Raw genomic sequence first — 22,965 nt, forward strand, 5'->3', positions numbered from 1 at the left:
TATTATTATTATTATTATTCTTGTTATTATTATTATGTACTTTTTACAGAAATTAGCCTTCTACTTTTTTTCTTCTGTCTTTCGTACAAATCATTCGAATGAATAAATAATTCAATTACACTCTTTTATTATTATTTTATACTTCAGTATCAGTACAGAGATTTTTTTTAATTTTTTTTTTTTTTTTGTACACGAATTATTGTGAATTTTAAGAGAAAAAAAACTTACAACTTGATCGGTTTGGGATATGATTACAAATGGTTGAACCATTTTTGCAAACAAAAGTAAAGTGAGATTTATAATCGTTCAAAGAGCGGTCACGTTATTTAATCTGATTTATTATAATTATATCAGCACAGCAGATTCTGATTAAATTAAATATAAAACTTTTTTATTCTTACTGATTTATACGTTAAAATTTTTGGCAGTCATAGAACAGCTCGAGTTTTTTGATTAATTGTTTATTAATTTTTTTTTTTTTAATTTTGTTTATATCAGAGATTTGTCGTTCTTGCAGCGATTCCTGTCATAAAAGTAATATGTTTTATCGAATATGATCGAAGTAGATAATCTAATATAGGTATGCAGTTTTGCGCCTGAAACATATTACAGTGTGATTTAGAAGGGGATTCATGATGTATAAATATTAACTTTCGACAGCTAATTACAAGTCAGAGTTTCTAAGGAGGTACGATTTTTATCTTGAACGAAAAAAAAAAAAAAAATAGTCAACAAATACCTCAACGAAAAGTAGAATGCTTGAGTAGATTCGGAAAGAGTGCTGAGATGCGAATAGAGGATCGTTTAACACATCGTTAAATTTCAAGTTTTTTTTTTTTACCTCAAGTTTTGACCGAATAAAGTAAATAAAAATACAATAAATAACTTGTAAAAATCTTTGACGTAATTATTTGATAATTCATAATATTTCTGAATTATTTTAATCAATAATTACCATCACGTCAAACCGCGTTTCAAATTGGTCGCATGAAACGCATATTTTCTGTATCATTTCTCGCATTCTCCACTCTTTCCGCAGTCGGTAAATATAATTTCCAGTCCCATCTCCAAGATAGAGAAAATATTACATAACAACTGACACAGTCAGTAAGAATACTTGGTGACATATATATTAAAATGAATCACGATGGTTTACAAGATGGAAATTTCTTTACGCTGATACACGATATCGGTTTACGCCATCTTCTCTTTCCGTGGTGACCAATTTGTTTGATATGACTATTACACGCCTCTTTTTGATCTCCGATACTTCTGTCCAATTCCTGGAGTTTTCTTTCTTCTATAAAAAAAATTACAATTAACAACGAATGATCATGTTTCAAGTAAAATTCAGTAAAGTAATGGGACGTTTTACAATCGCAATATATAAACTCAATGTTAAAACATGGACAAAGTATATGAAACCTGAGGATATCATCACCAAACTAAATGTTAGCACAAAGAATTACAAGTAGGATATGATGACGGGTTGAAAAAATATGAACACTGATAAATAATTTATGATTGGGTAGGCGAAGAATAAAAAATGGAAATTATCACCGATGATTGAGAATGAAAATAGGTACAGGGTTGAGGATTAAAAAGTCAAAACAGACGGCATGACATACCAGGGTGCAAAAAAAAACTTACAAAACACATGTTCATCTATAAACAAATTCATAATAGTCAGTTTGAAAAGTTATTCGTTTGACAGTTTCGAAGTGTTAGTTGAGTAAAAGAGAGACGATACGAGCGATTTGTTAATAAAAAATACCCCACCTATTGTTAAAAAAAGATTCTCAAAAATACAAGGTGAATTTAGGATCGATACGACGGACACGGGGTGCTAAGAAGAGTGAATAGAATAATAGTACCGCTTATTGAAAAATCCAGAATCCAAAACTGAAACCAGCTACGCATATGTCAGTGTTATAGAATGACGCATGTCTTTGAGAAGAATAATACAATACAGTTAGGCGACAAACGCTTTCTCTCATCTCTTCGGCCTAAATCTGAAAAGCAAAACCTGTGTGTCAAGAGGTTTTGCAGAGTATGGATGTAACACAAGATTCCGGTTGAATTTAACTGATATTAATCGTCTATGATGCAGCAATTTTTATACTATCTCAGTCTGTACTAGTTGTTAGTATGTAGCTCAAATGCAGAATGCACACTCCGCGTGCTTATCATTGGTGCACGTAATGTCTGGGACTTACCAATTGTGCGGGGGCCACCAATCTGGGCTTACAAGCAATTTGTATGAATCTACCCAATTAAAACAATTCAATGTAGCACGACAGAAAAAAGATTAAATTAATTTTTTCTTAAAAAAGCTCAGCTAATATGATCTTTGCGAGTGAAACTGAGGAAAGCAAGAGAAAAATAAAGATTAAAGAAACGCTTTCATTAAAAATTAGTTGGTTGACGAGAAGCGTATGAATTATAATGCAAAATTGAAGAAAAAAGGAAACATATAATCTCTCGATATGTTTACAGCTACGTATATAAGTTTGTTGTTATTACATAGCGTTGATTGTATAAGTGACTTATTGCAGCAATAAATAGTAAATTATATGCATACAAGCCTATTTGTGTATTATATGACGCTCAAGGTTTTCATTATTAGCAAGTCTAAGTGGTGTATAATTGTGACGCGACAAGTCTCAAGTCTTACGCCATTTGTAATGCGAGATACTGACCTTTGGAGCGATAATCATATAATATTAATTGCAGGTAAAAAAGGAAAAAAAAAAAAAACCGCATATGATGATGTTTAATACTGACCATTGAGTTGATGTTCTGTGTAATAGGTAGGATTTGTTTCGACTCCATAATGGTGTTCTATAAGGTATGGAAGAACAGTCATAGTGTGCCATTCATCACCCCTTAGAGGTGGTACAGGGACTTCTTCCAGTGTCTTAGGCGGTCTCCACAATGTCCACGAATGTTGCCTGATCTGCTGCAGCGTAAATCTTCGGTCGACTTCCTTTTGTAGCATTCCCTCTAACAGTGATCGTAAGGAATTGTCTACAGCCTCTGGTATTTTATATTCACCTTTTCCAATATTCTCATATAACTTGTAAATATTGTCCCCTTCGAAGGGGTATTCGCCTGTTGTAATATTATATCTACAAAGTAGAACAGTTGAACATACTATTCAAATAAATATACATACACGTTACATTTATTTACACACACTCAACTCGTAATAATAAGTAAGTCGAGACATCGTTTGCCAAATATGACGTACAATACAAGTATTGTGTCGGTTTCATATTGCATATCGAAATTTACATGATGTCGAATACATGAGTAAATACAAATTTTTACAAAGTATTAGTTAAAACCACATAGAAATATTTTCTTCAAAATTTTGCAGATTTGCTTCTGTACAGTTTCAATTCAGACTCAAGCCAAGGTAGTTTTAAATAATAATGCGGAAAAATTTGCAGAGTGAAATTTGACTCAAGAGTGTGCAATAACGAGTTGCATTATTTTAGTAACAAAAGCGCTAACTGTAATTACTTACAAAGTGACTCCACTGCTCCAAATGTCTACTTTGAAGCCAGCAAATGTTTCACAGCCATTAGCAATTTCTGGAGGTTGAAATGCCGGAGAGCCTTGGCCCGCCGTGCATGTGTCATCCTTGGCAAACATGTCCAAGGCCTGTAAAAAAATTTCAAGTATACGTAATTAGTTTCAATAGCGTGTGAAATTACAGCATGAAGTATTATTTGAAAATAACCTAAATATAAAAAGTAAAATGATGTGAAAATGCTTTAGTACACTGTGAGGATTTGACTATCTAGTTCTAACGATTATGTAGCGATTAGAGGTGTAGCTAATCAAACGTACACACCTCAGCTACACCGAGGTCGCTAATTTTCAGAGTACCGTCTAGCGTCAAAAGTAAATTTCCAGGTTTAATATCTTTGTGAACGATTCCCTTGCCGTGAAGGTATTCAAGGCCGTCCAAGAGTTGGTTAAAATACCCGTGCGCTTGCCAGAGCGGAAATTTCTTGTGAGGTGTGCTTTCCAGCATATCCTGAAAATAATACTGATAAGTTGGAAAAGTTTTGGCCTTCTTACGCAATTTCTGTAACTTCTACCCGCAACTATAAGCGCGGAAAATAAAAAAATAAACAAAAAAAACACGATTTTCTTAAAGTCATCGATAAGTAAAAATGTTATTAATGCAGTTTTTATATTTCATTTCGACATAACGTGTGTGAATAAACGTCTTTCTTACAAACGATTCTAGGGTGTGCCAATTACTGTGAAAATGATCTAATGGAGTCATAATTTATACGTTACATTGATATAACAGTATTTAAACAGCAAATATACAAAGATTGTAAAAAGGAGGCAGAATGTCATCGGCTAGAAATAATTGAAGCATTGGCCTTTGGAATGGAAAATTAATTCTAGGATTAGACATTTTAATAATGAGAAACAGAAAGCGTATACCTGTAAACCTCCCACGCAAAACTCCATTACCAAATACATCTTTTCTTTTTCGTGATTATATAAAACGTCCACCAACCCGATAACATTTTTATGTTTCAATATCCTCAGCATTTGAATTTCCCTAAAACAGAGACGAAAACAATCGAGGTTAATTCTTGAATTAGATTAAAAACTCTCTACGCCGAATATGCAAGTTGTTCAAAATCATCATAAGCTTGAGAAACGACTGATTAAGAATTGATACAACCATGATTAGCAAGTAATTGTATTTAAACTAGAAGGAGAGAGAGTGAATGAAATTAATAAAATGCAGGGCAATAAGATGTTGAATTTTGGCAAGTGAAATGGTATCGCACCGTTGAACATTGAGTTCGCCGTTGGGTATCCTGCGGAGTTTTTTTTTCTTCAAAATCTTAACAGCTCTCCGACAGAGGGTTTCCGAGTCGAGCATCTCTTTAACTTTTCCGTAACTCCCCTCCCCCAAAAGGTCACCCATAACATATTTACCAATTAATTTACATGTTTTCTTTTTTTCCTCATATATTATTTGGTCCGAATCCACTCTGTGAAAGAACATGTTGATATCGTCCAAGTCATAATTACTATCGTCGTTCTCCCACCTCACTGGCTCTATGTCGCTGAATATTTCATTATTTATCTCCTCGACGTCAGGATCACCTACTGTGATCCTACTGTCCATTTTCACAACACCGAATATCACTTAAATTACATAAATCTTTTACAAGTTAACCTAAAACACCACCGGCGACATCATTGTTGTACCGAAATCTCACCTCATACCAAGAGATGGAACATCGCTGGACACGTAAATAAATTTCGCGCCACCTAGCAAAGAAAATCAGAAGTATAAAAGGTAACTAGATGGTAAGCGCATGTTCAACCTTATCGCTTAAGCACCTTGAAAATTAGCTACAAAAATCGTCGGTACAGCGTGCTCATTTGGTAGAATCATTGATCTCTTATGATTGGTGGATAAGATGCTAGCTATATAATATTGATAGGTACTATTCGTTTAAAAAAACCTTCAATGAGTAATGAAAAAAAGCCCTACTATTTAGTGAAGTATTTCCTTGCAAGGCTTTGCTGTTGAGGTTGTTAACTTGTTAATCGCAAGTCGAACCGCATTTATCAGACACCGCAGGTGATACCTGTGAACGATAATAAATAGAATTACCATATTATTTGAATAAGCAAATATTTTTATTTTCTATTTGCTGATAGATTGGAGTAATTTTCTCCTCAGCGATTTGCACGTTGTCTCAACACGATTTCCTGAAAAATGTTTGTGCCAGGAAAACATGTGATAGGGTCAAGAAAACGAAATGTAATAAATTATTTGATATATTCTTGTCTCGTTACACAGAAACGCAGCTGGCTTTTACAATCGGCTCCTCCGTGGCAGCCTTAATAATAGCTGATATATTATATGTATGTGTAATGATAGACAATACGTACTGCATTAAGATGACTATAAACCAAGTGCGAATGTCGCAGTACAATTAATGGTTGTAAATGAGATAGAATAGATTATTTACAATACCATTGTTAACCATTGGAAACGAGGTCCCCTCCCTATTTTGGAATGTTGTCTCTAGTTATGATACGTATCCTTAAACGATTATACTTATAATTTATAGAAATAATAAGTTAACTACATTATTTGGGTATTTATAATAATAATTTATAAATCATCACAACTATACCACGTCGTCTTTTTTCCCCATATAAGTGGACAGTACATATTTAATCTTCAATTATATATACCGTCGGATTTGTACTTAAAGTATAATAATATTATTTGGACAGAGTTATTTAAGCCGGTTCAATTTTACATCGTCCTCACATGCGAATAACGGGTATTTCGTTGCGACCAATTCTCGTTCTAAATATAAACTAAATAGATCGCAGATCACTATTTCGAGTAAATATCATTTTGCTTATGACGGTTAATACCGATGAAAATACTTCTGGAAAAGATTGAAAATGACTCGGATGATCGGGATGAGTTTAAGTAATGCGAAACATTTGTTCTCCATTACTTTATTCGATATAGGGAGAGAAAAATTTCTCACGAAACTCACTGAATAGCGTGTGTTAAGACGTTGCATGGAATGATTGAAGGTGTCGTGCGGCGATTGCCCGCTGAATAATAAATAGCTAACAGTTGTAAATATCTGTCTCTCTTTCTCTAGTGATCACACTTCCGCTATAGGCAATATATAGTATCTATATACTAATGACTATTTATTTAGAGTTTTAATAACACTACGTAGGCCTTTTTGATTTTGCTTAAGATACAGCTTAATTGCATGAGTCAAGTTTGGTTTTTTTTTCAACCGATGCAACGTTATAAAACTACGTTTCTGCTACAGTACAATATGCTAATTAGAAGATTTAAGTGATATATTATTACACTAAATTTATAATTATGTTATATAATATATATAATATGTTGTATATTATTTTATTATATAATTTCTATAATTTATTATTATAAATTTCACGTTGTTTTCGAATGGCCCCAATCTGCAAAAGAATTACATCGGTATGTTAATAGATGCGAAATGCAAGGTTCCAGCGTTTGATCACCTGCATGCATCGGGATTAAGTTTATGCTAATTCTTACCGATTTCGGAATTGCTTGATGCGTTAATTCTTAGGCTTGGTAATACAGTGAGAGAATTTGAACAGTTGATTATTAAGTCGAAACGCCTTCGCCGTGTGCGAATGTGTGCAGCACTCGCACACTAGCGGATGCGTGAAAAACATTTCAATCTTTCGATCTTCAACTTCAGTGCAGAAACATCGACGAGCCGGGATCCACAGGTATCCGTCCGCCGCTAAGCCCGGGCGTCGTAAACCCGAACGACAACGGTTTGCCCCTCCAAGGATCACTTCGCGGTGATCAATGTTCACAATTAATCATTCACCTTATGCCGGTCATTTCTGAAAGAGGCACAACGACGCAGGGGATGTTTACATCAAATTATTATGTTTATGATCAATGCAGCATAAGTTATACGAATCAATTCACAAGCTACAAATTCGAATTGAAATTAAAATGATGATAAAACTAAATTCTTGCCATGAATATGTGAACCTTGAAATAGTTGGTAATAGCACACAAGAACTAAATACCATTTTATAGTCAAAATAAAATCGCAAGTGAGTAAACGACAGCCATTTTGATTTTTACATGCAGCATTGAGTTTACGTGATAACATTTATGTGCGTAGGATCGATCGATGTAAGCTTTGCTGTCTTTTGACTTCTCTTTGCAGGAAACTGGATTATCTTTCCTCATAGTTTCCGATATTCGGGGAATTTCGATAAAACTAGGATTCTCACCTTTTCCTCGGTGATGCTGCTCGCTGATGTAATTCTCTGAGATGGTTCGAGTCTCCGCCGTCTCTCCTCGGCGGCATCGGCGTCAAGACTCACGGTTGTTTGCACCGGTTGGGCGACGACCGAGGCGTTCACATGCCGAGTCTTAATCAAGGGTGGGTTCCGGGATTGCGGTACCGCGAACGCCCTACGCAGGGCGCCCCGCGGTGGTGAAGGAGGCGGGTACGATATTCCTGCGACGATAAGGTCGGGGGCGATTATTGGTAATCCGACGTTGATTAAATACCTCGTTTACGAGGAACGAGGTGAAGGGACGAAAAATTGGGGACGGATATTGGGATATTATGTTACTCGTAATTGATAGCACGGAAATGATCGCTGGTCCGCGGCAATATACATCACGCAATAGTATAATCTATATTTATCAGTATAGAATTTCATCAACCTTGACTTGGAGAACGCATGAAGGAGCTATAACACCTCGAAATAATGAGTCTAGAAAGAAACAAGAAGTTTGGTGCATTGACGTCTGATGAATTTCTGGTCCGTCTATTAGTATTCCTCAAGCCAATTATAATAAGTTTATTTGAACTAAGAATGGACAAGGTGTTAATCTTGATCTTCGACGTTATGATCACTGGACGCTTAGTGGTTACCAAATTTTCAACTCAAAACGGTAGATCGAATGATATAAATTTAGACCAACCTCTGTGTCCAGGAGACAGGAGAGTATCCTTGCTCTTGGTGATCTGAGGAACGATCAGGAGAGAGTTAGGCGGTGTTGGCGAGACGGTTGACGTTTGTGGTGACGTTGCAAGGGTCAGATTCGGCAAAGACTGACCTAGACCCGAGTACGCCGGTACTTGGACGCTGAGGGTGTTTGGCGTCGGAGATTTGCAGAGGAGCGAGCGCCTGGAACGGGACAAGAATTGAAGCGAAGTCCGCATGCGGGAGGAGAAAAATTGACGTAATTTAATTTACCTGACTTGCAGAGGCCTGAGATTGTGCCCGGCAGCTGCAAGTTCACTGCCGCCCTCTTCCGAGGACACACTGGAGGCACGGGGAGGTTCGTTCGTCTCGACGCTGACATTCCTGCTGGGATTGTAGCTGGCGACGAAGCTGTTGCTGCCGGGAGAAACGCCCTCCATCTCCATGCTTCCGCTGTGCAAAAACCACGAGTCAAAATACCGTGGAAGTGTAAATGCGAATGTAAATTTGTCGAGTAGGAAGATGTTGGAGGGTATAACAGCAGTGCTATCCCAACACTACATCTGCATGGCATAACGCTGTACGTCCCGGACGCGAGCTTACGAGACGAGGCGAGGAGGGCTGGGAGTGGATATGCAAAACTAGGTAAATCCGTGAGAAAAAAACACAAGGCTAGTGAAAAAAAAAAAATAAATAAAAAAATAAAAAACGAATTGGAAATGGTGCTTCACTGTGCTTTCAAGGAGAATAATTCCCCCCAGGTGGAATAGATTTATCTTCGAATACTCCGGATACTCGTTAGATTCTATATACGTAGTTGGGCTACTCGCAACATTCGATTTCATATTCAATAAGTAATTCAATCTCCGTGCGCTTCGTACCTGTGGCTGTGGGCCAGACTGCTGACCCGTGAGGCTCGGCTGCTTCCGCGAGGCGTCCGACCCAACACACCTTCAGCATCTTCCACGTCAAAGTCCCCGTCTCCGAGGTAGGTGCTGGCTTGCCTGCTGACAGGGAGGATCGGCACTGTTGCCGCACCAACCACGGGGGGCAATTTCATTCGCGCAAACTGCTGTTGCGCCTTGCGAAGAGATTCGACCCAGGACTGTAAACAATTAAACGAGTAACATTAAATAAATAGGTGAAGAAATGGCTTGGTTGAGGTGTTATAAAAATGATTACCGAATGTTTCGTTCACTCAACGAGTTCCTAAATAAATTTCAGGATAAGAGGTAACGGAAACAGCTGAAGAAGTAAATGTATAATAGAAAAATTGTTAGTTAATGAATACATCGACTACTGAGTGTATAAATAAATGAGTGAGCAAAACGCTCAGCGTCCCACCTTTTTATTTATTAAACTACTTTTCTGGTAACAACTGCCGCGTTTTTTGGTTACACATGTTCCCTGATATATTTCTTAGTGAAAAAAAAAAATACTAAATTAAGTTTATTTATTTAGTACAAAAATAGGACATGTAAACAAATGGTTGAAATTCGTATTTTCCCACGAAAAAAATAATTTTCTGCTAATCTACCATTAAAATCCGAATGTCTATAGAAGTTTTTTGAAATTTTTCTATTTACGGTCTTTGTTTGTCCGCCAGATTGGATCTGCAATTTTGAATTTTAGAATTTCGAGTTTAGATTCGTAATCGGAGACCCCAGAAGCCTACGCATGCAAAATTTCAAGTGAATCGCATGTAAGGAAAAACGTAGGCATGAAAGCGTTATAAGAGGTGGGACATCAGCTTACCTTGGCCAATTTCGGCTCCCCAGCGCTGAGTATAAGTGCGGCACATGCTGCGCCGTAGTCGTTAAGGTAAACCAGACCCAGACTGGATGGTTCCTTGAGCTCGTTTACACGGATGCGGTCTACGACGTAGGGCTGGCGGACTATCCTGAGACCACCAGCCGCGCCTCCTCCAGACCCGCTGCTTGACGAGGTCTTTTTCGTTGAGGGTTTGCATACAAGCAGCATGTCAGTAAGCAAAAGGACTCGCACCTCCATCTAAAACAATCGGAACCGTAACATAAGACGAAATGAAAGAAAAATCCATCGCACGTTTACAATTAGCGAATCAAAGGACTTTCTAGTAACATTTCCTACTAGTTCCAAATAGCACACGGTGTGCTCAGATTTAACTTATCGGAGGCAGGCAATGAAGTCAACCGATCGAAGACTGACGAGGAAGACGCATTTGTAGCCAATAATTGTAGCTTGTCAATTGACAGTCAATAATGTACGAGTTGACTATAAATTGACTTGTGGTCATCAAGAAATAGTCAAAGCGAAGCTTTGAAATTTTTAAAATTATTAAACCGAGTTTCATGTGACATCCAATTATTGTTTTTTGACGTTGTCTTGGTCTTGGCGTTTGTGCGGACATTCGCAGACGAATGGTTGGCCGAGCTACGACTTTTGGCTAATTGACAGTCAGTGTATGTGGATTTTCTGCCAACTCAGAAGTCAAATATTTCATTTCTTGAAATTTCGACAAGTGTGCTATCCAGTGTGTAACCCGAGACAGGATACACAGGAAGCAATAACAGTGTTCATAAATCATACCTTGCTCGTGGCACCGTCCCGTAATTTGAATTCCCCTTCTCTGAGAAGGGTCCTCGGTGCATCCTTCGGGCACCCAGGCATCGGCGTAGTCATGATGTCGAGGTTGCTGTGAGCTTTGACTAATCTGTCAAGCTCCTCGTCTCGAGACTCAACGACTTCGTAAGTTTCAAGACGAGCAGCGGCGCTAGCCAGACGAGCGGTCTCCTCACTTCGTCTGAGAGCAGCGTTTACCGAAGCAACGAATTTGTCTACGGATTTAATCTGCAACAGATAGAAACTCGTACTTCAGTCAATGATCGAGCATCGTCGTTCCCGAATCAGGGACGTCATGGCTTACCATCATCGTAAGTTCAGACCGCTGTTCCTCGTGCTCTGTATTCTTGTGGACGGCCTTCAGCAATAGAGAATATTTGGTCAGCCTTTGCATTGGCTTCACTAGAATGTCCAGCAACCTCAATCGATTGCAGTCTTTTTGCGTTTCGCACCACTGCAGGAGAACCATGAAAAGATAAGGTGATGGTCAGAGCTCGAATGACTTAATACCCTTCGAAATTTACAACGTTTACAATATTGTACGATAAAACTTGAAGATTAAACGAATGAATTGCAATGAGATTTCTTTTAGCAATGTGACATGGGTCGCTCAACGAGGTACTGATCAGACAGCTGTTACTAGCAAGCTGATTCCGAATAGTCTGAGACTCTCGTTCGACGCACCGACGTTTAATACTCCTACCCTCGACTATAAGGAGATGGTGAGGGAGTCCTGTACTTGCGGTATTACCTAAGCCAGCCCGTTCCACCGCAAGCCCTCACGTTCACCGAACTTTTGTACTTCGCGGTTAAAATGCCTTGCAGACTTGAGTCCCCCGCTTGTAAATTTCAACCCAGTTGTACACCGCAGCCGGTGTTATTACCACGTTATCCTGGATACCAAGGATTTTCCCGTACAATTGCCCCACGGTCCCCGATTCGCTCGTAGGTACAATTCTATTGACGTAGTCCGCGGGGGAAGGGGATGAAACGGGATGAACAGATTGGAAGGGTGGAGAAGGCACCCCAAATTCTAACTTACGCACCCATCACCCGTACTATACGTTATCTAGATAATTTCATTTAACACAATCATGTTACAAGGACATGTATTTTTTTTTTTATCTGCCATTAAACACTTTAAGGAATTGAACCCACCCTCCAAAGTAAGGCATGTTGAGGAAAGATTTGTCACTTTCACCCACAAGAATATAATATTTTTCAACCAATCCAACTGGAAAAGTTTTCTCATAACGAGAAATGAAAAATGTAATTTTGTCATTGAAAAGAAGAAACCGTTTCACTCTCTTAAAGTGTTTAGTGGTACAGAAGAAAAAAAAAAAAATACCTGTCGCTTAGTTTTTCGTCTACTACAACATTATTGCAAAAGAAATTTAATCGGAGAGATCGACCTGGGATAACTTCCTTGTTAGTCAAATTCACGGCATCTTTTATCTTACGGAAATCGCGTGAGGTGAATTGAAATTGCTTATTTCATCTCCGACTACATAAATCAACTTCAGGTTTTTAAATCCTGCTTACCACGAGATATGCCGTAAATAATTCGTTGTCGTTCAAACGGTCCCTGCAGTACTGTTGGCACCTGCTCTGCTCGGCGCAGTATCTCGAGTAGGGTGCAAAGGTCTGTTCAAAGGTCTCAAAGCCGTGAAGAAGGTCGCCGGGGTCGAGAGGCAGCCTTGTGACTCTGGCCGCGTTGACCATGGCCAGAAGATGTTCGCACCAGAAAAATCGGTTCGCGGCATAGATATCTGGAATGTTACCAAACAGCTTCGTCCTGTCGACTTCCATCAGGATACCGCAGGCCTGTAGGCTGCATAGGCAGGCCATGAAGAGCTGGAAACAAAGCAGCGCGGTCAGCGGTCAAGTTCCTCGACTTTGAGGAGGGCCGATGTCAAGTATCAAACGAGATCTTACGTCGGTCACCACCTTCAGCGTCCTGATGTAGGCGACCTCTGTCTGCGCCAACTCCCAAAGTGCGGTTTGCTGCTGCTGTTGCTTTTCTGACAGTCGGTCCGAGGCCTCCACTATGTCGCGCCAATCCTCCTCCAGGGCGTAAAGACCTGCACGAATGTCAATTTAACTCAATTTACATTTGGAGAAAGGTCGGCTTCAACTTCGGGTTCGTTCCTAATTTAGGGTCGCGCGATGTCTCCTGTTCAATACACTGCACGTCACGCTATTGTCAATTAGTCCAAATTGATGTTCGCTGATCTATAATGTCTGAGTATTTTTATACCGTGTCAACCGTCGTAAATATTTCGGTCGGATTTTTTATAATATCAATCACTCGTACTGGTGAAAGTTGTACTGGATTAAATATTACAAGTATGGTGAATCAGTATTACTTGCCGTTTATTTTATATTGAAATAGAATTTTGACTGTGTTTCGTCCTCTTTCAATTGACAAAAATCTAGAAAGCGTCATTGAATTGCAGTTCCTTAATATTTTAGAAATTGAGAAGGATTAACTGTACATCAGAACGGATGGTTCTTGGTCCATTTAGAACTCGAGCCATTGAAAACCGAAGTTGAACGATCGGCTCAACTTCACAAGGTTCTCATCGACTTCTACTGAAACCAATTATATTGAAGTTCGTTGAATCCGTTTGAATTCAGCACTTACCAAACGTGAACAATATTCAACTTCCGATTACCAGAATCTTCAATATATGCATACAGGATCTTAACGGGTACAACCAGTAATGGAAGATCAAATACAATTCCATCACATCGCGATCATGGAACTGTGGTATAAAGCCTTTGATTCTTTATCTCGGCAGTTGAATTGGTCGTTTTCACGCAATTACACTGTCTCAGAACAGAGTCAAGCTATTGTAACATTTTTTGACCACTTGAGTCAGACTTTACCAAACGTTTGCCACCCAGCAAGACACCATCAGCATTATGAGAATGCAGCTGACATGCTTTTCCTTGAGAAAAAACTCACATAACAAGTAGAAACGTTAAAGTGACAGCATAGGGGGAATGAAGTGATCCTCACCCTCTTCGTCAGCGTCGCGTTCGCCGACGTAGGGTAGCTGAATGTCGGTGAGTCGTGGCACCCCGTGCTTGGTGTACTCGTTGAGTTGTTCAACGAGCGACTCCATCTTGGTGCCCTTCGTGTTCGTGAAGAAGCCACTCCACCGCTGCTTGCTGGCCTTGAGACCCGCCGCCCCCGAGGACGATTTTCCGCTGGGTGTGGAACCGACGACGGCTGGATTCTCCGAGTCAACGCTCGAGTCCTCCGTAGACACGCTGAAGAATCGGCTGCTGCGGCCCCGGCAGCTCTGCTGGATTGGATTATGAAAATGGAGAAAAAATGTTGTGAATGAGCAGTAGACAGTGGGCTGGAATAATTGTGTTTCAGGATGAGAAACTCGCTTCTTTGGAATTACTTTTCCCTTTTCACTTACAACTTGTCTGCAGATCGACCATTTCTGAGATTCATGAATTCCGAGTTTTCTATGATTGTTCGTTGGTTGGTGTCTTCTATGTAAGTATCGGTATGGATATTAGTATCTAAGATATGCATTTTTCCAATGAAAAATCTCATATTGTTCCGTACTGTGAAATAGGATGTACGAAAAGATGCACTAGACTATTATTACTTATCTGACAATAACGCTGCCTAGATCTGGCAACTTTTCAATGTCTCATGCGCCATTTCTTCGGTAATACTGCCATCAGTTTCATGCCAGAGAAACTGGAGCTGCACATATCGCAATATTGAAATTGCTCTTCTTGGCTAACTCTGGCATTCAGACAGTTAAAATGTACGCCTCGTCTATACTCTCAGTATTCGAGCAGCTATCTTTTAAACATTTTTCAAATGCTTTCAATATGCACATAAGATTGAAAGAGTTCCAATTGTGTTGCGGGTGTGCGAATACAGTTCAATCGTTGATTTGTGCCCTGATCGAAATATTTTCTCTCCTACTTTCACTAACTTTCCACACCTTGGAAATAGGTTGGATTTTGAATATTATGACACTCGGTGTGTAAAATTGATATTTCATTTATTTAAAGACCAGTGCAATCGTTGATCTCTTCCGTTTCACAGTTCAATTTGTTCTGTCCCTGGTTAAAAGGTTCTAAAACATGTGACTTCAGTCTAGATGTTGTAGCAATGTTGCTAATGGTTGTCGAATGGGTGAAGATATTTTGACTATGATTGGCCAAAAACGTGCATGAGTAGGACGGCACGAAAATTCTATTAATTTCTAATTTCTTCTGGTTGGTTTGGGGGTGCTTGCTTCGAACTTGCGTGTCTGACCTTCTTGGTAAGGGATTGATTGTGAAAAGTCTTGTTATTGCGGAGAACATATGTTTGTAACAGAGGTTTACTTTTCTTCGAAATTTTTGGCTCCCATTATTTTAAAGGATCTTTATGCTACCTCGTCCATAAACGGAGTCCTTCGGTGAGTGTTTATTGTATTTAATATGGTGTCGTAACATGCATAAGTTTGATAAATGCTGATGGTATACAAGCCCTGTCCATGTACGTAATAAATATATGGAAATAATCCGATGACGCAACAGATTGAATTTGCTCGTGTGTATTATCTTTCTTCTATCAACAGCGAGTTATATAATATAAACTGAGGATTTTCTCCATCATCGGTTTATGCCCCATAAGAAACGAGGTTGTAGACGCGATAACGCTTGAGAATAGCGTATAATTCTGTTCTGGAATAGCGCTTTCCTCACTCCCCTCGAAGGGAAGCGAAATATTTATAAAGGAGGGATTTGAGGGGCTTTGTATGCCTTATACTCCGTGCGCACGTGAGATATTACATATTTTATTTTCACCGTTCCCGTTCGCGAAGAGAACAGCTATATACGAACACTAGAGTTTCAGCTACTTTTTATTACTCGTTTAAAACTCCACCGCCGTTTTCGAGAATAAGCATCGCCAACGTAGGAAGCCGGTAAACCTGTTACGTAATTCAACTTTGAAGTGAGTTTGGGTTTTAAAGAGGCAAGCTTGTCTCACCGTTCCAGCTTCCACAAAAATTATACCTCACATACTCTCCACACATGGCAGCCTTTCGTTATGCAGAATAACTTTCAATCCCATCAGACTTATAAACTTCGAAGCGAGAAAATTGTCTATTCAAATAAGCTCGTGAACAGCCTGACGTCTACTAGTTGTGGTCTAACTTGATAATGATTTTTCCTTCCAAGTATCGAACGCCAAGTAATAGGGATGTTATTGAATGGCACCGCGGTAACGAGTTCGTGAGCTGGATTCGATACAGGGAACATGCCAACAGGAAACTGCCGAACCCGTTCGGTAATGATTTAGAAAAATCGATTCATGGCGTTATTGACGATTGATCCACGAGGTCGGCAGCTCGTCGAAAATTCAACGGCACTGGAACTAATGTATTACCCAACCACCCTTACAGGCGGCCCTCGCATCTTGCGTGCAAAAGCTCACGTTTTAGGGGGTGACGGAACGTATCAGTTAGAGTGCGTCATTGGGATGGGAGAGAAGGAATCGCTGCGTAAGCATCAGAAGGGATTCTGGGACGTCGCGACGCAGGCTAGATCGCAGATCGAAATCTGAGCACACAAGCCACCCCGCAGAAAGCGAAACGTGATTAAAAGGCTGACCATGCGGAGGCGACTTTGGGTCGCGCTCAGCTATTCACACCGATTCTCTCTGTCAAAATCGTGACTAGCGAATAAAAGCCACCTGCCAAAAGTCGTCTTGGGTACGAATTTCAGACCGATACCATTTGACTGAAGAAAATTTCAACTATAATGCAGGAATGATGTTGAGTGTTTTGAACAGCCAATTAATCGAGTTCCTGAAAAGGAAGTTCGATAAATGAAAAAATTACAGGAGCTCATACGGACGAGAATGAGAGACGAAAGACTAGACACGATAACGGAATACCCTATAGCAACGGCTAGATCAAATTTTTTCCTCAGGTACCCTTACAGGTAATTTATGGCCTGGCCTGAGTAAATCGTAGGCTGAGTACGATAAGCGAGCTGAATATTTAGTAAACGATAGTGCAAATATCAGTTGATTTAACGAAAGACGTAAGTGCATGAACGAATATTTGTTGATCCTACATCGGTTATTCAGTATGACAGGAATGTTTACTTTTCGTACTTCAAACACGGTTTGATACAGTAGCGCATAGATCGCACAAGACTCCCCCTCCCCCAAAAAAAAAGGAAAAAAGTAAAATTCACGAAGTCAAACAAGTCTAATCGTAAAGCGCAAAAATCGGTCCACGTGTATTTGAACGTATTCTGGCCCGAATCAACCGTCGTATTTTCACCGTATGAGCATAGATACACACGCGAATTTGTGCAAACAGAAATATGTTTCAAACATACTCGATACACGCAAGTTCGTCTGTTTGGTTTCAGATTATTGATCATAGAACAGGGTTGTTATCTCCCGTTCTTTCCAATTCTTTTTCAATGAAGAATGCGAGGTACGGACTTATCTATCCGGCGGCATGACACAAGTTTCCCCTTTCACTTTCTCATTTCAAAAGTTATGACATTCTGTTACCGCAACAGCAAAAAAAAAAGAAATGTTAATAAGGAAATTGACTAGTAAGAGTGGTAGCATTGATTACAATAACAACAAGCAATGGAAACTTTTTTTGCTTTCCTATCTCGAGAGCGCGCTGGGGAAAAAATTGTGTTACCAACAAACGTAGGGGAAAACTAAAAAGCTCTGTCGACCTTTGATTACTTCATCACCCAGCTCGATTCAGGTAATAATGTTTTTGCAATAGGTTGTCTCGAATAAAGGTCGCTGTATCTATCTATGGAAAATGCATTCTTTATGCTTGAGAAATTTGAATCGTTGGCCGATGGATATTTGGGACATAAGGCAGCCGCTCCGGAACTTTGGTTCAGTGTTCAAGAGGCGAATTACAGATAACTGGAAACGGGGTCTCGGTATGGAATGGAAAAAAATTGTAAGAGTACGCTTGCAGGTTATCGACTTGGCCTTCTTCGAAACACTCTTCATCACGACTTTGAGTGCACTCGTGTTTGAACGGGGTGTCTTGACGATGTCTGACCCTCGATATCACATCGCGGAGGGTGAGAATTACCGTGACGGTTATTAAACGGCGTTGTGAGTCGATCTGCGTATAGTACGTATAGTAACAATGTGTGTACTCACCCCACTCGCCTTGCGTAATGACACGTTCTGATTGCTCTTTTGAGTCGCCGGTCTCGTGCTCGTTCTATCGTCTCTGGCTGAAACAAATAAAGTCCCAGACGGTAATAACCGCTTTTTCTGTGTGGATGGATGATCGATTTCCCCCTCGCTCCTTCTTTCTCTGTGTCACTCTCCGTCCGCAGGAATGAAGGATAGGGTTACTAACATCGGCGATGTAGATTCCAATGCGAACCGAACTAAAAATAAGCCTCCATTTTTCATTCCGTATACGTATAAAAGGTGTAGTAGGTTATACCCTCGTTCAGTGATAGCGGAACACGCGAATAGTCCGCAATTTTCCTATCGATTGACGCCATTTTGTCGTGCATTTTGTGATTTTATCTCGTCCCTCGGACAGTCCCTGAGGCTTGTCCAGTTCGAAAAACATGACAATTGAAATACAGCTAGGGGTTGTAATAATCTATTCCTGGATTTCGGACATTGAGACCTACTGAATTCCTGTACAAGCAGACGAGTCGAATCGCGATGAATTCAGCGTTTTTCTCACCACGTTCATTATTCATTAGCTAGACAGCAGCGGCAGCTCGGTCGGTAACGAACCGAAATTAAAAAGTCAGCAAAATTTTCTATAACCACACGGGCTGCGCCCACGCGGAAACCGCGGCAATAACCATAATTGCCTTAACGAGGGTCGAGCCTCTGTCGCATTATAAGGTTATATTACCGCGATTCCGCAGGAGTAATTATAAAAGCCGGAACCGCATATGCGGAAATAAAACACACCAAAGGTTGGACCGGAAACGATTCGTTATTCTCCGAACGGAAAGAGACCAATAGGTCGGGCCATTACCACGAGTCCGTCGATTTATCATCATATGCTTCTGCATTCTTCGTTTTCCCATATTATTATACTTATTTCGTGATAAGAACTTAGCACGGTATTTCGCTCCCCGGGTGACCGACAATTAAGCCTCGTGATTATAGGCTGCAGGTAGGCAAGTGGCTATAATTTGTTGAACGAAATATGCGCCAGCGTCAGTTGGATTTGACGGGCTCGATCCGTTTTCCCAGTATCTGTATATTTCGAACTTGGAACTGGCGACGAGTGAGTTTCATTTTTCAACGTCAAGCCTGTATTTTTCAAGCTACCCAAACTGCCATGCTTGACATTCAATGTCAACGAAATATTCCAGCTATCAATTATAATTGCGAACATGTAATATATCGGGAGTAGGTATGCAAGGCCGGTTTCGGATAAGGATATCCATACTGATATTTACCGACATTTTAGCCAAGACACGAACCTTTTTCTACAATTCAAGCTAACCAGAGTGGGAATATTCCTCACCGTCGAAAAATTCCGAAAAAGGTTTGTTTCTTGGCTAAGTGTCGATAAATGCCGGTATGGGAATCTGTATACAGCACCGGCTTAGTATAATTACCATCAGGAATTTTTTGTGAAACACACAGAACTCCCTCAACGCCAGAAGATAGAAAACCAAAGATACAGCAGATACCCTCACGTATTTAAAATTTGAAGGCAAAAAGTTTCACAAAAGACTCTCAGCATATTAATAAGTTCGTAATATGCAGAGAGTTTATAAAGGCTTGTCAACTTCTAGGGCTTATCAATCACACAGCTGATGTAGATAAAGCATAAGGGTATGTGATCGTTTTACTCGTGCGTACGCAAGTTCAAAGCCGAGCGTATTTGTCAGGAATGTATGTAACTGAAACGGTTTGAAAGCGTAATCAGACGGTGCGTGACAAGGTTTTAACAAGTATAACAACCGGGGAGAGCTTTTATCTTCTCAAGCACACAGTAAACATTGTACTAATATAATAATAAGCGCGTTGTCGACGAGATTTCGAGTGTTTCCAGAGTGTGAGTCACGCTTTCGAGCGAAATTTGAAAGCTGTAAGTTAATACTTGCTTGCGCAGCTCGAGCAGCTCGATTCTCGGGACTAGTTTGTAATCAGGTATACCTAATACGCGAAACGTGAGACAATAGAGAACTGAGCGACGCTGAGCAAGTTAATCAGACGTTAAAGTTGATTATTAATTTTTGCGGTATTGTGTTACGCGATTCATCACGAGATTAGCGAAACTCCCGCGGCTGAAGAATATTAATTCTCATCTTACGCCGAAACGGCTAAAGGTTATCCCGGGCTGTCTGACGGATGACATGACGCAGGACATTGCAATCAATTTTTCGGTTTACCGCCGCGAAATTTTATTTCACAGCGAAGATGCGAGTTAATTGAATAATCTCGAACATAGCGGGTGTGTTTTAGCATGATTAATCGACGTCTTTCCGTTCTAAGAATTATAAGCGACGTATAAAATCTCTCTTTGAAACGAATTCCTGTCATTTTTTCCAGGCAATTTGCCCGCTGTGCTAATTTGATTTAAAAATTCGAAATTGGACGACAGTATTGAATTACACGAGTTTATTAGACGAGATGAAAGTGCAGTTTAGGAAAAATTCTGTTTACGCGAAATAATTACACGGGAATTAGAACGAATCGTGACTGGCTGTAGGAACTGCAGAGGAAAAACGGTAATGTCCAATTACCCCGAAACGAGAAATTCGTTTAAAATGTCACGGTGGTGAAAAATATCCTCGGGGTTACTTTATTCGCGTAAGCATGGACAGACGAGAATGTTCAACAATTATTTTACACTCGTTCCTTTTGTCGCTGCTGATTAAGCATTTTTGCAGAATAAAAAAAAAATCTCTCGCCGCCGTACGGCGACCTCAAAACCATTAATCCAGAATATTTATAGAGACATCAAACTTGAAAAGCCTGCGGAATTAACGTTCAACCTCAACCTGTGAGAAGCGACGTTTGACAAATTCCGACCACCACCTGATTATGCTCCAGAAGACTGTTTCAATATTGTTAAAATATTACCGCGAGACACGCAACCCTTCCAAGTGTCATAAAACTGTGGCTTCATTTTCTTGTGTATAAGGTACTTCAGAACCGTTTGTGTCATTCTCAACGAAGTTAATACTGAAATTAAGCAACAAAACTCTGACATCCGAGGATTCAATCACGGTAAAGGATGGACTAGATCCACGTACTAAAGAGACCGATCAATTCATCACGATTTAGTATAATTTCATTTGAACCAGTGTTCAAAGCGTTTCCTGGCATTTATGAGTCGATCAACAATAAAAGGTTCCGTACCTTCGAAATGACAAGATCTAACTGATGATAGATCGTGAGCCTGAATTTGGAGGTTGAATGAAATCTCCGCAAGCACTTGATGAATTATCGTGCAAAGTGATCGAGAGGCTTCTTTGAGTTGTCGGTAATTTCCTCCTCTCAGACGACAATGAGAAATGATTTGAATTTCGATGGTTACAATAATACGGAAATTCAGAATAATTTCTCTAGGGAGGCGTAGAGTAAAAATGACGGCAATAACATCTGGAAAGATTAAAAATACCAGCTCGTTCCACAAGGGCAATTATCACTCGAGCTAAAGCCCGAGCTTTAATTCCGACGAGAAAAACGAAGGGAATCGGAACGATGGCGAAACGGGTCAAGGATTGGGGGAATGGAGGATGATAGACATCTCTACATTGGTCGCTGAAATGTCCAGTCACGAGGGCGGGCCTGGGCTGCATGAAATTCATCAAAATCTACTTAACTCCCTGGCCATCAGCGGCTCGCTGCGAGGGTAAGCCGATATCAGGTGGAGGGTGAAACATGACTAATGCAGAGAAACACGATGAGCCAGAGTTTTCATTCCGGATAAACCGCTAGCGCAGGACGACATCAAATCCGGATGCTTGTCAAGCGAGGATGGATCCCTTCCTTCTCAGCAGAATCCGCGATGTTAGCTTGTGTATCGCACAAGCGTTGGCAATTTCATTATACGGATGGTTTTCGTCCAGCCCACCTCCATATCCGGTGTCCCATCGCAGCATCCTTCGATCGTCCCTTTGTCCCTTGACGTGAATACTGAGGTGGGTCTAATCATTACTAATGCAAATCTCTGCGGACGATCAGCTCGTTTACACTCGGCTGCCTGTCGGACTGGAGTATCGAGTGATACGCGAAGTCATTACATCTTGTGTTGACAGAGGACTGTTTCTTATTTAAAATTTCCCGGAAGGGAAATGACTATTAAACTGACCAACTTCCTCCCGATTCAAATTGGTCTTGAACGCTTTTGGTTATCCTTCAACGTGTCAAAGACTTTCAGAGAAATTCTGCGATCGTTGTGTTACTCATACCCTGAACTGCAAGGGAGGTCGTTCATTGCCGATTGGATTCTCGATCCGTAAATTGTGCCTTTGAAACGGCAAGTTAGCGCTTTATCATCTGCTGCATTGTGAATTTGAAATCGTCGATAATTCACGGAGTTAAACCCATCCATGCGATATGTTTCGGAAGTTGTATTACGAATATGAAGGCTAATCTTAGACTCGGACATGAGTTACAACAACTTATTTCAGGACAAGAGATAAATGATCATCCAGTCTTATTGTATATATTGTATAATGTGAATTGTGAGATTTGAGCTGAGGACTGGAACTCATTGGGAAGAAAGGAATTAAGGATCAGTGAACCGGGGTTCATGGGATCTAGAAGTGACAGAGAAGGACATCTCCTGATGGTCTAAGCGA

At 40.0% G+C, this 22,965-nt stretch overlaps 2 protein-coding genes across 18 annotated transcripts in view; both read right to left on the reverse strand.

The window, feature by feature from the left end:
• Nucleotides 1-363: 363 nt before the first annotated feature.
• On the reverse strand, nt 364-5,255 carry LOC107221780 (serine/threonine-protein kinase STK11). 3 transcript variants are annotated; one of them, XM_046738170.1, is made up of 7 exons: nt 4,824-5,255; nt 4,468-4,588; nt 3,860-4,045; nt 3,530-3,666; nt 2,785-3,128; nt 2,217-2,265; nt 1,115-1,300 (listed from the first exon to the last, which is right to left on the reverse strand). In XM_046738170.1, coding segments are annotated over exons 1-7 (1,182 nt in total). In that variant the 5' UTR covers nt 5,168-5,255; the 3' UTR covers nt 1,115-1,299. The 3 variants fall into 3 exon arrangements, with proteins under 3 accessions (XP_015516391.1, XP_046594126.1, XP_046594125.1); XM_015660905.2 differs by lacking the exon at nt 2,217-2,265 and having other exon boundaries at nt 364-1,300; XM_046738169.1 differs by lacking the exons at nt 1,115-1,300; nt 2,217-2,265 and adding an exon at nt 1,875-2,012.
• A 558-nt stretch (nt 5,256-5,813) lies between these two features.
• The window catches only part of LOC107221776 (pleckstrin homology domain-containing family G member 5), a 164,319-nt gene continuing 147,167 nt past the window's right edge, over nt 5,814-22,965 (reverse strand). For 13 of the 15 annotated variants that reach the window (XR_006904012.1, XR_006904015.1, XR_006904013.1 and 10 more), the window contains 13 exons: nt 18,323-18,399; nt 14,165-14,453; nt 13,078-13,223; nt 12,685-12,996; nt 11,447-11,596; nt 11,110-11,370; nt 10,297-10,551; nt 9,423-9,646; nt 8,815-8,994; nt 8,540-8,745; nt 7,837-8,066; nt 7,115-7,434; nt 5,814-7,014 (listed from right to left, as the gene is read on the reverse strand). Coding sequence is in view for 1 of the 15 variants with exons in the window: in XM_046738167.1 (XP_046594123.1) it covers nt 7,429-7,434; nt 7,837-8,066; nt 8,540-8,745; nt 8,815-8,994; nt 9,423-9,646; nt 10,297-10,551; nt 11,110-11,370; nt 11,447-11,596; nt 12,685-12,996; nt 13,078-13,223; nt 14,165-14,453; nt 18,323-18,399 (2,336 nt within the window). In the remaining 14 variants the exon portion in view is untranslated. Of the gene's footprint in view, nt 7,435-7,836; nt 8,067-8,539; nt 8,746-8,814; nt 8,995-9,422; nt 9,647-10,296; nt 10,552-11,109; nt 11,371-11,446; nt 11,597-12,684; nt 12,997-13,077; nt 13,224-14,164; nt 14,454-18,322; nt 18,400-22,965 lie in introns of all 15 variants that reach the window. The other 2 variants (XR_006904014.1, XM_046738167.1) reach the window with 2 other exon arrangements.

This window comes from Neodiprion lecontei, chromosome 4 (genome assembly GCF_021901455.1).
Source record: "Neodiprion lecontei isolate iyNeoLeco1 chromosome 4, iyNeoLeco1.1, whole genome shotgun sequence".
Taxonomy (NCBI): Eukaryota; Metazoa; Arthropoda; class Insecta; order Hymenoptera; family Diprionidae; genus Neodiprion; species Neodiprion lecontei.